General features: G+C 42.8%; 1 protein-coding gene across 1 annotated transcript; it reads right to left on the bottom strand.

The window, feature by feature from the left end:
- Window positions 1-7,943: 7,943 nt before the first annotated feature.
- nags (N-acetylglutamate synthase) lies at window positions 7,944-15,413 on the bottom strand. The gene is made up of 8 exons (XM_031876265.1): window positions 14,903-15,413; window positions 13,294-13,574; window positions 10,815-11,028; window positions 10,551-10,731; window positions 10,336-10,375; window positions 10,042-10,173; window positions 9,753-9,935; window positions 7,944-8,855 (listed from the first exon to the last, which is right to left on the bottom strand). The coding sequence occupies exons 1-8, from the start codon at window positions 15,269-15,271 to the stop codon at window positions 8,696-8,698; spliced, it is 1,560 nt and encodes a 519-aa protein (XP_031732125.1). The 5' UTR covers window positions 15,272-15,413; the 3' UTR covers window positions 7,944-8,695.
- Window positions 15,414-15,673: the final 260 nt, after the last annotated feature.

The following is a 15,673-nucleotide window of genomic DNA, read 5'->3' as shown; positions in this document are numbered from 1 at the left end:
TCTAGGTGAAGCTCTAAAACACTAGGGGGTGAATTTCCCATAAGGCAACTCATATTGTTTTTCAGTAGACCACATAGAGCAACAGAAGAGTGAAGTTCCCATTTAAGTGGAATGAATAATATTTTTTAATTATGTAAATGATATAGTTAAAAAGCTAGTTATAAAATAAGTTAATTGGTTCTCAGTTAACCCACTTAAGATAAAACTGACTATATTTTTAGAAATAATTATCCTCTCACACTCATGATGTATTTTTTAAGCCTGAACTTAAGTTACATATACTTAATACACAGAATATTGACTGAGTGGACTTTTGAGTATTGAATACTGACCACCTGCAGGCTTGAATGGTGGCTCTGAAAAGCTTGCTCCTTTGTGGTGGATCAAACACTGGAAGCATAAAAACAGCAACATAGAACAACTTAAAGAGGAAATATCATGCTCATTGTTCAAGTTCACACTTATATTTGGGGTTTCTACTTGAACATGTTTACATGCTTAAATGTTCAAAAAACTAATTATTCTTCAAATACCGTCCGTCTGAAAATAACTGTATCAACCCCGTCTGAAACGCTCTTTTTTTTAGCTTCCTTGCGACAGAAATATGGTGCACCTTTGCAGTGGTAGTTTTCCAGCCGTGGGTGGAGATGCTAATTAACGATGCACATGACATAAGATGGCAAGCTAAACCTAAATGGCTTGTTGAATCACATGTTTTCTGATCTAGGCAGCCAAGAAAACAATTAGAGGGTTGTCTTATTTCACAATTTGTGGGTCGGAAGGCACACTGGACACCCAAATAGATGTGCACAAGCAATGAAAAAGTGAGTTTTTCATCAAATGTCCCCTTTAAGTATTCAAATATATATATCAACATTTAATATGAATTATCAAATCATTAAATTCTTATAAGAGTGTCATTACACTTCTACATTCTACATGCTAATGTTACCCACATTATCCACTGTGAACACAAAATCAGCTTGAAATGTTTCAATAAATAAACCTACAGTATTGAATTAGTTTTTAAAAACTACAATTGGCTGACAAATGTTGTGCACATTACCTTTTCATGTTGATTGATTGGAAAAAGACTAGAGAGAGAGAGAGAAAGAGAGTAAAGTTTATCTCAACCTCATAGAGGCCAAAAAGAGAAGAAGATCAAGACATTTTCATCAGTGTAGACAACATTCACCTACCTACATAAACAAATATGTTGCTCTTGTCTGATCGCCACACCCTGGACTCCAGTTACAATACCACTAACTCCAAGTACCATTAGGAACACCATGGGCTTTGCTTATTTCTCAGTTTATACATCCTTGATTCCTTTCCCGCCTGTTCTGCTTTCATCTTGGTCCCTTATATCTGAGATGAAAGCAGAGGAGGTGAGGAAGAGACGCGATGAGAGGAGGTTTTTAAAGTTAAAACCAAACCAACAAAACACATTTTTTTAAGTATCAGTCGATGCAAGACATTTTCAATTTGGCTTCTGGTGGTTCTTAGCCCCATCACATGTTGGGTTTTATCCCTTAACTAACAAACAGTAGCTCGTCATGAACCCAGAGAAAGGTGTACTTACCAGGCAGCTACCTCCGGGTCTGAAAAGTGAAGCCAATGCGGAAGTGTGTATGTTCTAAAGATTATCCTGCAGCAGACAAACCAGTTCCACTTCATTCTGTGATACTTTTATTTCAAACCTAACAATAATAGGGGCCGTTTTAACCAAACCTCACGTTGCATTGCATTGGGCTTCTTGCAGCGTGGCTACAAAATGAACTAAATGGGGTAAATGATTATTTTTACTCTATACAGGTGAAAAGTGTTGTTGTGCGTGAACGTACTTTGGAGAGAGAAAGACAGACAGCAGAAGGAGAGGTACGGTCTATGCGCTACACTGCATCAACTGTATCTGAAAAGTGTGTGTGTGAAAGGAAACGCTTTTAATATTTCAATAAACTAATTAAATGAAGCGGTGGAATAAGTACTCAGATCTTCACTTAAGTAAAAGTAAAAATACTACTGTGTAAAATACTAGTAAAAATCCTGCATTCAAAATATTACTCAAGTAAAAGTTTAAAAGCAGACTGGATGTGCAAATTTCCATGACCCCCTCCAACAGACCTGCAAGGGTAAAGAGCTGGTCCACTGTTCCACGGCCAGGACGTAATCCACATGGCTCCTCCTGGATCGGATCCTCCTTTTGTAGGACATTTGGGTTTAGAACTGGGTTTTAAGAAATTATAATAGAAGGGTTTAATAATTCATAATTAAGAAATCATAATTAGAAGTGTTTTGGAATACATAATTAGAAAATTCATAATTGTAGAAGTGTTTTAGTATTTGTAGTTAGAAGTGTATCTTAAGAGAATTGTAGCACCTTAGAGCTATGCTTGTGAAGCTTTTGTCAAAAGTTGCAAATCCTTATCTTTATATAGAATCCAATGTTTATCATAGAAGTGTTAAACCATAAAAGACAGTCATTGAATGTATTAAACTGTGAAGAATAGCCATGGGAGAGTCAGATTTATAGACAGGCAATTTCAGCGGACTCAGACAGAGCATCACCCGAGCCAGGGGGTCCTAGATGGCTGAGAGGAGGAGCCAGCTGGAGTTAGCCAATCGGAACTAAAATGGACAAGAGGAGGGGATTTCAAATTGTGATCAGAAAGTGTTGGCAGAGAATCAGTCTCTTTGCTCTCGTCTCAAGGTGGGAACAGCTGTGCTCCCAGTCTGGGGTGAGGGTGAGATGCTCTCTGCGCAGAGAATATATATCTATAGATACTGTAATTAATGTGTTACACTGTGTAATTGTATTAGCATCAGAAGTATTAAATACTTTTGTTCATAATTGAAACCGGCTGTCTTTGTAGCAGAGGCTGGATCACATGCCGTTTCCCCACAGTCTAGGAGGTCCCTGAATCATAACACTTTCCAGCACCCTGGAATAAAGTTTCCCAGGGAGGCTGAGCAGTGTGATACCCCAATAATTGGAGCACACTCTCCGGTCCCCCTTTTTAAGAATGGAAACCGCCATCCCGGTCTGCCACTCCACAGGCACTGTCCCCGAGACATCTGGGCTAGCCATGCCCAGAAGGCCTCGTTCTTCAGATTGACGGCTGCCTTCACAGCTGGTGAACTGCCCTATGCTCGAACATGGTGTTTGTTATGGCCAATCCATGAATAGCAGAGAAGTCTAACAACAAAGCACTACTGTACTTGGGTTCAGATCCTCCCAATCACCCAGGATTGGGAGGAACGGCCATTCATCGTTACCCACATGAGCACATGTGTTTTGTGGACTTGGAGAAGGCCTACGAACGTGTTCCTCGAGGAGTTCTGTACGGGGTACCTCGGTCGTTGCTACGAGCCATCCGGTCTTTGTATGACCAAAGTGAGAGCTATGTCCAGGTACCCGGCACAAAGTCAAACACGTTTCCAGTGCGTGTTGTCCTCTGCCAGGGTGTCCCTTGTCACCAATCCAGGATTGTAAGGAGCAGCTGGTTTGGGAACCTCAGAATTAAATCCCTGATTTTGCAAATGATGTGGTTCTGTTGGCAACTATAGAACATGTCCTTTAGCAATTAGTGGGGCGGATTGCAGCCGAGTGTGAGGTTGACTGCCCCAAGCGAGGGAGTTCAGGTATCTTGGGCTCTTCATCATGAGTGAGGGTAACATAGAGCGTGAGACAAACAGGTGCGGTGTCAGGAGTGCTGCGGGCATTGTACTGGACTGTTGTCGCGAAGAGGGAGCTGAGTCAGAAGGCAAAGCTCTCGATTAAACAATCCATCTATGTTCCAACCCTCACTTGCGGTCATGAGGTTTGGGTTGTGACCGAAAGAAGGAGATTCCAAATACAAGCGGCCCAAATGAGCTTCCATCGTAGGGTGGCTGGGCTCAGCCTTAGAGATAGATTGACGAGCTCAGACATCCGGAGGGAGCTCTGAGTAGAGCCGCTGCTCCTTCGCATCGAAAGGGGCCTGCTAAGGTGGTTCAGGCATCTGAACAGCAGGCCTCCTAGATGCCTCCCTTTAGAAGTTATCTGGGCATGTCCAACTGGTAAGAGGCCCTGAGGTAGAACAAGAAAACGCTGGAGAGATCACATATCTCGTCTGGCCCGGGAACACCTTGGGGTCCCCCAGGAAGAGCTGGAAAGAATTGCTGGGGTGAGGGACGTCTGGAATACCCTCCTAAACCTGCTGCCCCAGCGACCAGACCCCAGATAAGCTGAGGTTAATGAATGGATGGAAGTTTAAAAGTATTAGCATCAACAAATACTTAAAGTTGGCTACCAACAGTAAAAGTAGGATCATTATGCAGAATAATATATATTGTTATTGTATTATATTGTAACAGGATTGTACGAAGGACACAGGAAATAGTGGCAGCACAGAAATCAGAGGCAGTCAGTTCTGCAAGTTTTAAGGGTATTTAATTAAACACACTTCAAGCTTCAAGATCACAAAATGTTCACATTTGTTCATCTCCCTGATGAGGAGATCAGGATCAGGTGTGTCTCTTCCCACACCTGATCCCAATGCTCTCCTGAAGGAGTGGGTGGAGCCCTCTGGCCTGAATGTAGATTCCTCTAACTACCCTGGACCTCAGTCCCTTACAATATACAGTATATTGATACATTAATGTGTTCATCATTTTAATGTTGTAGCTTGTAAAGTTGGAGCTCATTTTACTTACTTTATATACTGCTGAGTAGTTTACTCTATAATCATACATAATCATTTATTAGTTCAATATATATTTTTTTAAATAATCTGAATCTGTAAAGGAACTAAAGCTGTCAGATAAATGTAGTGGAGTAAAAAGTACAATATTTTCCCTGTGAGCTGTAGTGGAGTAGAAGTAGAAAGTTAACCATATTTACGTTTTTCAATGATTAAGACATTTACTTTTATTGTAAATGAGCTGCTAGAGTGCATTTAGAAGCATCGAAATGGAGGCTGTTTATCTCACATACTGTATTTTTGTTCTCCGAGAAGTCGAGAATGAAGTCATATTTCAATTTAAAAAAAATCTACCCACCCTATAAAACTGAAACCGCCAAAAAACCCTTCTGAAATAAATCTCACCATTGGGTATAATATTGTCCATACAAATGTTAACTTCACCACCTCCGAGGCTTGATTCACTTTATCATAAACATACAAATCGGCAGGGTTATTTAAGCTTGTGCTAGTGAGCCATCGCGATTTAAGCCAACTCCAATCTCAACTCAAGTTCTGCTCTGTCTCACCATCACATTCCCAACCCCCGGAGCACGGAGCGCAGGGATGAAATCATCATCATCGGTCCAAGATATCGAATAGCATTAAATCATCTTAGCTATTATATAGCATCACATTGTTTACATATGAGGGTGCAGCAAGGACCGCAACAAGTGAAGACTGAGGAGGAAACATGTCACACTGAATAGGCAAGAGTATCGTTAGGATTTTATCGATACTGCTTATCAGTTCAGTTCCTTCTCGATACTCTCGAAAACCACAGTTAAGAAAACCCGCCTGTCGTGTTCCTTTCTCCCCCCTTACTTTAGTGTTCCCGGTCAAATTTGACCAGTCTGTTTTAACTGCTCTTACATTACCACAAAAAACATTAATCATCACCAAATTGTATTTAACACATTTTTAAGCTGTAAACAATGTTTCAGACTAGTGGTTTACGTGAATAACTGCTGTGAATATACAAAGAATAGACACTGAAAATGTATCGCTAAATTAAATGAAACTGTTGTAAGGACATTGTTGACAGGAATATAGGTCTCCCGGACTCCCCATCCCACAGACTTTTTCTAGCCTCATTGTTTGACCGATATACTCTTGCTAGAATCAACAGAGCCATGTAGGCTTGGAGGTCTGGTCCAATGCTCTCCACGTGTCCACAAACACACGCCTCCCCTCCAGGTTTGTCATGTCCAGTATAATACCCTCAATGGACTCTGGTAAAAAGAGTTGGAAGCTGGACTTGATGTCATCCACAAGAGATGTTGCATATCATGTTGGCCCTGGCGTCATCCTTATTATGTTTTCAACTCTCGCTCTGCCTCCTCTGTCCTGGGAGGATGAATACCAGAGCAAGTTTCCACCCTTGGTCTGGAATGTCACCTCAGGTGCCTGTTTCTCTGGTGCCATTTCCTCGCCATTTGTTGACTGGTCAGTCTCATAATAGTCCGAATCGAAATCAGGATCAATGTTGTCTTCAATTTCTGAGACATCTTCCTCTATCTCCGGTTCTATCTCCTCTTCATCTGGTTCAAATATTAGGTCCAGAGCCTCTCTGACAGAAAATCACCTCATCAGTGGCCTACTCATTGTGCTCACAGAGTAAAATGAGAGCAAGGCACAGATAAAGGTTTATTTAGGGGCAAAGTGAGAAGATATGAAACATTGTTTGGTCTGGAAGGTGTGGTTCACGTGGGGGGATGGGCACATAAATGTGGTATAGAGATGGGTTCCCATAACAAACACCTGCTTTTTTTGTTTGAAGTTTGAAATGTGTACAACTTTATATATGGGCCTGTGAACAGGTGTTCACACAGCTGTGTGTGTGTGTGTGTATTGGTGTTATTGTGGTTGTGTGGGTGTGTATGGGGCTGTTTTCCATCTGATGAATGGACATAATCTAGTGTTTCCCATTCATTTCCTATGGCGGTCACTTTTGACCGGGAACACCATGGGTGTTACAAAGTTGACTAAACCACTAAAAATTCAATGAAAGTGGTGATCACCAATTTGATATGTTCAAATGCCTAGTGTGGAGGATATCATGAGGCCTTGAGGCAATCTGATGTAAAACACAATATTTATGATTAATTAAAGTTGTAAATCGGTCAGATTTGACCCGAACACGACCGGAGGGTTAAGACAATAATTGACATTGCTTTATTGTTCTTGTAGGCAAACAAATAGTCTTTCTTGAACAGCAATACAAGATGTTCCAAAATCCATTAAATACCTCTGCAGCTAAAGAATTAGCTTAGCATTTAGCTTTAATTTATTAGTCTATTCTTATGATCAAACTCCGGATGGCATTGCTAACGTTACCTGCAGTGGACGAGGATGGACGGCTGCTCCACAAACAGTAGAAAAACTGAGCATTTCTGCAGATTAATGTTCTGCTGAATGTTTTGATTACTGGTATTACCTCCCTTACTTTAAAGGGTTTTATTGCATTTGTGAAGAGAGTTCTCAGCCTCTACAGGAGTAAAATGTAGCCACACTTTGGATCTTTGTCTTCTCTCTGCCATGATGCGAGTCTCATGCTGTACTGAGCCGGAGTCAGTGTGTGTGTCTGTGTGTCAGAGTAAAGCACAAAGAGACAGAGAGAGAGACAGAGAGGAGGTTTGAGATGAGGAGGTCTCACTCAGTAACTTCTAAAGTACTGATAGCAGAACCGTTTACCCTGGACCTTGTCAACACCACTAATTTGGAACCGGTTCCCGTTTAGAACCGGCTTTCGGGGGGCATCCCAACTCATGAACACTTGAAAATAAAAACAGACTAAACTGCAAGTGAAGGCTCCTTTAATCCTGATTAAGCGTCTTCAAACTGTCCTCAGTAGACCAGTGTATTTCAAGGAGGTTCCACACACACACACCCCTCACTGCATTTGCAATAACAAAACATTGTGGTTGAAGTAAAGCGACCAGTTAGCATACAAATCTAATCAACTCACTTCTTTGCAACTTCCCCTCCCACTAAATACTGCAAGCCTCTCTGTTACGGTTACTCAGTAACCGGTTTGCCAAGAGACGAACCAAAGAAAAGGTCACATGACTCATAGACCGGTTTAGTAAGAACCAAAGCCAAAATACACAGGAGCTCAGAGACACATCGTCCTTTATCCTCCATCTTCAGCTCAACCTGCTGTGTGATGAAAACTAATCCGTAGGAAATATGTCAAACATGATGGAAAAAAAACCAACTGAAAAACAGCACATCCAGTATCTTTAAAGAAAACATTATGCACTGTGTAACATTCTGAAAAGTTATTACTGCAATCATAACATTAGGATGAAGTAAGTCCTGGGCCAAAAATATCATATCTGTACATATAACATTAACACCTTTCAGATATGGGCCCCAATTTATCAAATAATTAATATTATTAATATACATTAATAATAAAATAGCATAAAATAGCTTTTTTATGGGTAGGTTTTATGTGTATATTCAAGTTATAGATGCAAACATATGACCATAAAACATATTCCCCCTTAAACTACACCCCGTTTGTGTTTCCAAATGTGAGGAACAATTCTGTAATGCCAGACAGTCTTTGGTAAATACATAAGACCGTAGTTTTGAGATTCCTCCACTCTGGACAGCATCACGAGTGTGAAAAACATCACTTCCGTTTGGAATTAAAAAAATAAATAAATAGAAAGAAAGAAAATTGTGTTTAAAATGAAGTGGAAAATACCTTAGTGGTGTTTCTTAGCAAAGTGAGGATGAGCTTTAGAGCTAACCCCAGCCCTCAGAATAGAGGATGATTAAAAGTTCGTAAACATTCTGCAAGTATGAAATTCTCACTGCAGATTTGGTTTTCAAGTTTTTAAAAGAGAAAAAAAAAAAATCCAAAATAGAAAAAAAGTCAAGTCAGAGCAAAGATAAGGAAACAATATTGATAGATTCATAGCCGAGTTAAGGAGCCACACAGCCATCAGCTGGGAGGAGGTGGTTCAGGACCCGCCGGAGGCGGTGTGGGAGGACACGTGGAAAGAGTCGGGGAGGTTCTTGGCGTACTCCACCAGCTCGTAGGAATCTCTGATGTCTGTCAGACCGAACCAGAAGACGGTCCACACCCCGTTAACAAAGCTGCCATCACAGTGTTTGAAGTACCTGCACACAGAGAGAGAGAACGTCCAGGTGCCGTTGTTTATTTTGAAATCATTTCGTAACAAGGCTAAGGGCCCCGTTTTAATGGCTAAACAACAGATGCAAAGCGGTAGGTCTCGGGGTGCACCTGCTATCTTGGTCAACGTATGAGCAGTAGGTCTAAGTGCAACAGTGAAGAGGAATATAGATCACAGGGTGTGGTGGTTAGATAATAGGCCGGTCACATTGTTGCTCTCATAGCTCTGAAATAGCTGAGCCAATCACAGGGAGGCATGCCGACAACAGCAGAGTGGTCCAATGTGAACACACGGCACCACAACCTGGTGGCATGTTAACAGTTATTACATTGACGATAAAACTAAATTATGAAACGTCTGGTGAAGCCGTTTAAATCGGATTCCATTTTTTGTCTTAAAAGGTGCAATTTTTGGTAAAAAAGTGAAGTAACCATAAAGTTTCTACCACTTTGGATTTAATCGGCTAACGTAAAGATTGGAAGATATCAGACTTTTGCGTTTTAGTTAGAAGTTGGCTTTCTGATGACTGTACATTTTAGATTGAATGGACCTGTATAGAGTGATATGTGGACCACCTATTTGTTTAGCGCATGGTGCTACATCCTACACATTGCACCTTTGATTGTACTACCTTACATTGCAGATGGTCACATCATATTGTAAAATGTGACACAGAAGTAGTTTGAGAATAAAACATGACGTGGAACTTATTAATGAGGTTGGAACAGCAGGCAGTGACACTAAGGATGTACAGCCCTGATGCACGGAAGCTAAGCAATGCACTGCTGTGAACGGGGGAATACACACACTGTAAGTATCTTTGGACAAATTAGTGTAATGTAAATACCAACATGAGACTTTTTCAAATGTGTGTGCATCTCACCAGGGGTTGATCCTGTTGGTGGCTCTAGACCTCCAGAACAGTTTGCCCAGGTCCTGTCTGATACATTCCCACAGGATGTGGCTGGTGCCCTGACCCTGCTTGCTGCTGCTCACCACAAACTTGTCGAGGTAGGGGGTGCCGCTGTTCACCGGCTCCACGGTGATGATGGCCGCCGCGCTGTAGCTGGAGGGACGGAGGGATAGAAAAGACGTTCAGGAGAGAGGACAGGACACAGATTGCATTGCTGACTCCGATCTGGATTTATCTGTGGACGTTGCTTTGCACGCACCCTTCGGAGAGATAGATGGAGTGCAGTCGTCCCTTCAGGGAGTCGATGTAGTCTCGCCTCAGAGTTTTGTCAAACGACACGTTGATGAGGGCCAGCAGGCGCTCTGCATCAATGCCCTCCAGGGAGCTGTACCTGCACACACGGAACATGTATTCACTATAAATCCAATAGGTGAGTCAAATGCACAGCATGCTCCTGTACCTTTAAATTTCTGAAGAAGAAGAAAGAAACCATGACTTTGGGGGATTTAGGGTTACGGGTCGGATTAACCGTGTATGTGTGACAAGTACTTGCCGGTGTATGGGGTCTCCGTTTTTAAAGAGTGTCCCCGACCCTGAACCACAAATAGACAGAACAAGAATTTACATGTACACTCATGTTAATCATTGATTATCACCACACACATATATTTATGTTCCAGTGCCCTCTCGGGTTACACCTCAAAATAGACAGCTCTCCGCGCATGTAAATGCGTGGGAGAGAGTGAGCGAGTGAGTCGGTGGTCTCGCCTCTGTGGCTGAACAGCTCGGTCAGCAGTGTGTTCGCGGAGGTGATCACCGCGGAGGACTCAGTCAGCAGCTGATTGAGCAGTGTAGCTATGGCCGTCACCCTGCGGCGCTCCGCGGTGCTCAGCCACGCCGCCGTGGACAGACTGGGCAGGTCGCTGGGCAACGACACTGTGTCCAGCACCTGTAGCACAAATACAAATGATTAATGTCCGGACACACAAACTTTATATCTACTATGTCAGTGGAAGCTTAGTCAGAGCGTGCCTTGTTTTCTCGGCTGCGGAGACCTCCAGAGTTGTTCAGGAACATGACTTTGTGGGGTTGCAGAGCTCGGGAGATCGCCGCCGTCACCACCGTCTGGTCCAGCGCCACCGAGCAGCCCCGCCCGTCCCTCCCCACCGGGCAAACCAACGGGATCGTCCCGCAGTTCAGGCTCCACTGGAGGAGGCTGGTGTCCACGGTGACGGAGGGCGGAGCGCTGCGGGAAGAGGACGAGGAAGACGAGGTCAGATGGGTGTTAGGGTCGAGGAAAGGCGGTAAAACGGATGTGTTCTCTAAAGTTTGAAGAAAATTAACCCACATCATGTTGACATGAACTTGAGACTTAAATTTAGGGCTGCACTGAGTAGTTCAACGCTTCATTCATAATGTTGACATTCGAATTCTAAATCAACATGTTTTGCATGTGTAATCATTGTGTTTAAACCTTGTGTTTCTGGTACAGGTACAATATGGTAAATGTAAGACTCAGCACTTTTGGAGCTTGACTCATAATAGTAACTAAAAGTCAAGATATCTAACCCTCTGCTGCATACATTTTGACCACTTTTTTTAGGGATGGGTATCGTTAGGATTTTATCGATACTAGTACTCTTATCGGTTCGGTTCCTTATCGATACTCTTATCGGTTCTTTTTTGATTATATTGTATTTAATTAAGAAAATAATCGACATTGCTTTATTATTCTTGCATGTAAACAAATAGTCTTTCTTGAGCAGCAATACAAGAAGTTCCTAAATCTATAAAGTACATTTGCAGCTAAACAATTAGCTAAGTGATTAGCTTTCATTTATTAACCTATTCCTATTATCAAACTCTTTATGGCATCGCTAACGTTACCTGCAGTGGACGAGGATGGACAGGCGAAAACTGAGCATTTCTGCAGATTGATGTTCTGCTTGTTGGTCACATGTTGTGATAAACTGCTGGTGTTACCTCCGTTACTTGTGAAGGTTTTATTGCATTTGATACAACGAGAGTTCTCAGCATTTACAGGAGTAAATGTAGCCACACTCTGGATCTTTTTCTTCTCTCTGCCATGATGCGAGTCTCACGCTGTACTGAGCCAGTGATGCACAGTGTGTGTGTGTGTGTGTGTGTGTGTGTGTGTCAGAGTAAAGCACAAAGAGACAGAGACAGAGAGAGGAGGTTTGAGACGAGGAGGTCTCACTCGGTAACTTCTACAGTACTGATAGCAGAACCGTTTACCTTCGATTTCATATCAAAATGAGGAAGAAATTAGCTATATTTTACACAAACTCATATTGATCCACATTAGGGAGTAAAGTTTCACAGAGCCAGCTACTAAACGATAACTGTAGGATAAGTCTAAGAGGACAAGACTTTATTTGACACTTGAGCCATCAAAATGTCAGCTGTTCACAGCTGATGATGAGTCTTCCATATGAAGTGGTAAGTGGTAATCGATGATTGGCTGGATGTATTCCCACTGTATTCTATTTGAGCTGGTAGATGTAAGCATGCGTTTTCTATATCTATAACATAGTATTAAGGGTAACTTTGGTTACCTGGATCCTATTTTCCCATGTTTCTGTGTCTAAGTGTCTCGTATAAAACAAGAACGCTGCAGACGGCAGCCGCTCAACGGGCTGCAATGTAATCGCTCGTTGCGATTGTGTCTGACAACATTATGGAAACAACCCTGAAGATAAATTCTCTACGTTCCACGTGTCATCGTGTCATGTGACTTGCTGCCTGGAAGACAACGGTGGAAAGCTGAGTGAGAGTTGGGGAGGAGGAGTTGCCGGTGTTGTCAACAGTTTGTTGCGTCGTAGTACAGAAAGCGTAGCTTAGCGCTATTGGAAAGATTTCCAATGCCTTAGCTGAATATTACGACAATGTGGATGAGGGCTGCGAGTGTTCAGAATGAGACTTCTCCTTTCCAGAATGAGTTCAGGCGCTCAGAATAAAAATTTGTGGGAGTCAGTGGCAAAATCAAGCACTTTTAGTGGATGTACATTGATGCTGATGAGTTCAAGCGGAAAGATACTGAAGCTCCCCTTCAAGCATGAAAGCTTATTCACAGTACTAGTTGTCAAAATAATCACACGTCCAGGTCCACTTGCTAGATTTTTCTAGAGTTTACTCCACTGCTGAGGACGACCATGTGAAAGTGTAGCTTAGTAAAAGGCTAGTAAGTGGTCCTTGAGTTGGGAGTGTATTATCGCGTATGTTTTGCCAATTTGCCTTTGGAGAGAATAAAGTTGAAGTTGAGGTTCATTAGGTTACTGTTTGGTAAACACATACTGGTCGAGGGTAAAGAGCATGCATAGCAACGAGCTGCTGCTGAATTCTAGTGGCAACTCTACGGCGTTTACTTTTTTTTCTCTTTTGCATATGTTAAAACTGATCAAAATCTCGCAGTAGTGAACATGTTATCAGCTCCTGGTGTAAAGCAATTCAATATAGCTAACCCCCCCCCCCAGTGTCTCAACCCCCTCACCTGCTCCCGCGCGGGGCTTCATGCAGAAGGAGGAAGGATTCGGCGGAGAAGAGCGGCAGGACGGAGGCCGAGTGCTGCTGCAGAGCCTCGGTCAGCTGCTGGCTCCGCTCCACCAGCCCTCGGGTGCACGGAGATCCCGCCGCCGGCTCTGCCGGGCCCGTCTCCTCGCACGCGGACCGGCCCATCACCACCACGGGCTTCATGTCCATGCGCTGCAGGAAGGAGAGCCCGAAGGCCAGGCTCTCGACCACATCCCTGCTGGCGAAAACTGAGCTGTCAACCTGGGAGTGTTGAGAAAAACGAAAACAAATTGTAAACACATTATCATATTGTGCTTGCTTGCAAATATACATGCGTTAAAACTTAGCACACACACACGAACATCATCGTCTGTGACGTGAAGGTGAGTGTGTATTCTTCCTATAAAACTTGAGACTAGTGATAAACATTAAAACGATACAAAATAAAACCAACAAGGCTGTTCAAAGTGGGGAAGTCCACCCACAGGTACTACCTGCCTCAGAGTAGTTAAATCGTCTACTCGACTCGGCGAAGTGAACCTACGTTAACCGGACCCCTAATCAAAAATCCTCCTTGAAATCGTTGCCCAACATTGATGAACCGTAGTAAGGAATCTAGGGGGCGGGAGGCGGCAATATCTTGGTGTAACTAGATGGTCTACTAAAGACGTGAGGCCTAAAACAGACCGGCCGAGGCTCTCGTGTCATACTTGACATCTGATAACTTGATAGAAAAGCCCACCGGGAGTATAAACTGAAGAGAGAAAACACAACAGGAGAGACAGAGACACAGACGGATGGACAGAGTCAAGACAAAAGCAGACTCTCCCCCATTGGACAATGTGGACACTTTTAAAAATAAAATAGCAGTTCAAGACCCATTTGTTTAGACTTGCTTTAGTTTGATTTTAAGTCTTTTATGTTTTGAGCTTGATGTCTGCAGTTCATGTCTGTTTTTGTCTTTCGTTGTGAAGCACTTTGTGATGTCTAATCTTTCTGGATTGCTCTATAAATACACTTTAGTTAAACTATTATTGTGTTTATAACGTTACAGGTAGTGGTCCAATGTGTCTTTTTTCCCCATTGTTTTCAGAAGATGGGTCTTTAGTCATTTTTTTGTCTTTTTTTTTGTTTTACATTGCTTATTTTTTTGGTAGTTTAAGGTGACTCTTCAACTCCGATAGATTTACAAACAAATAAATAGTTTTTCCCATTTTCTATGCATCGTATTAATTATGAAGCATAATATTTTTTACCTCAGCTACTCACCAGCTTCCATAAAATATATACTTTCTCAGACTAGTTTTGGATTTTTTTTTAAACATGGTCATCATAAATACATCAATTTACACCACTTGTTTAAAAAAATCATATAAAAAAACACCACGTTTTTACTCCAAAAACATAATTATGGCTTGGTATTAAATAATGATTTGATTCAAATTCAGAAATAATAAAACTACTAAAACTAATTAATACTATCACATTTTTAACTCGCGGAAATGAGCTTCCATACAACATCCACATACGTTATTAGGTAGCACATGTACCAGATCTGATGAACTGACTAAAAGTGGACCCCGCCATACCTCGATTACAGCAAAAGCAGTAGACTGAGCCGAAGTCGCTCTCTGGAACTGGGTCAGCCAGTACCGAGCCTCCCGGGGGTTTCCCCCAACTTCGTTGAGAAAAGCCTTCACATCCCGGTAAATCAGATTCAGGTTGCTCGGCGCGTGTCTGTCTGCTGCGGTGAAACCGCCCAGCTGCTCCTGCTGGGCCGAAGCCGCGGGTTTTCCTCCCGTGCCGGCCGCGTCAGCGCTCATCGCTCGTCCCTGTGAACCCAACATCTTCCGCTGCCGCTGGCCGCCGGTACACCGAGTCAGAGACGGGCTCGACAGATACCTCCCTGCCTTTACCATGGCTCGACAACCGGAGGCGCCGCTGGTCACTTTGGCCATGTTGCTTGCGGAAGAGTTCCGTGTCTCTCGGGCTGAACGCTGTAGTTGAGGAGGACTGCATGAGTTTCCCCCGCCGGGTGCGAGCAGCGTGGAGAGGGTTTCAAACAAGCTGCTGCGTCGGCAGTTCTCAATTTTCACTAGACTGGGATGTGGCAGGGTGGGGGGGGACCACGGGTACCGGATTTGTGGTAAAGGGGTTGTACTGACCTCATACAGGCATTCATTCAAACACCCATTCAAAAGGACAGCAATTGCTGTCCTTTTGAAAGGAGTTTGATTGTGTCTATAAAGCTCATGTTATAGAAATATGAACTAATAAATCTCATTAGGATGATGTTGATGATGCCAACGTGAAGCCTACTTCTGATGCCAAATAAAACGTTCAATATAAGGCCTAATAGG

Source organism: Anarrhichthys ocellatus, unplaced genomic scaffold, assembly GCF_004355925.1.
Source record: "Anarrhichthys ocellatus isolate YVR2014 unplaced genomic scaffold, GSC_Weel_1.0 scaffold106, whole genome shotgun sequence".
NCBI classification, from domain to species: Eukaryota; Metazoa; Chordata; class Actinopteri; order Perciformes; family Anarhichadidae; genus Anarrhichthys; species Anarrhichthys ocellatus.
Note: the sequence above shows the minus strand (reverse complement) of the source record. Positions and strands in the feature narration are given on the sequence as shown.

What these genes read in the sequence shown, in the direction of transcription:
- nags (XM_031876265.1), bottom strand. Translation starts at nt 15,271, where the DNA reads ATGGCCAAAGTGACCAGCGGCGCCTCCGGTTGTCGAGCCATGGTAAAG. An exon ending in CTGCTTTTGCTGTAATCGAG is followed by an intron (nt 13,575 to 14,902) that starts GTATGGCGGGGT and finishes CAACACTCCCAG; the next exon opens with GTTGACAGCTCAGTTTTCGC. An exon ending in GAAGCCCCGCGCGGGAGCAG is followed by an intron (nt 11,029 to 13,293) that starts GTGAGGGGGTTG and finishes CTCTTCCCGCAG; the next exon opens with CGCTCCGCCCTCCGTCACCG.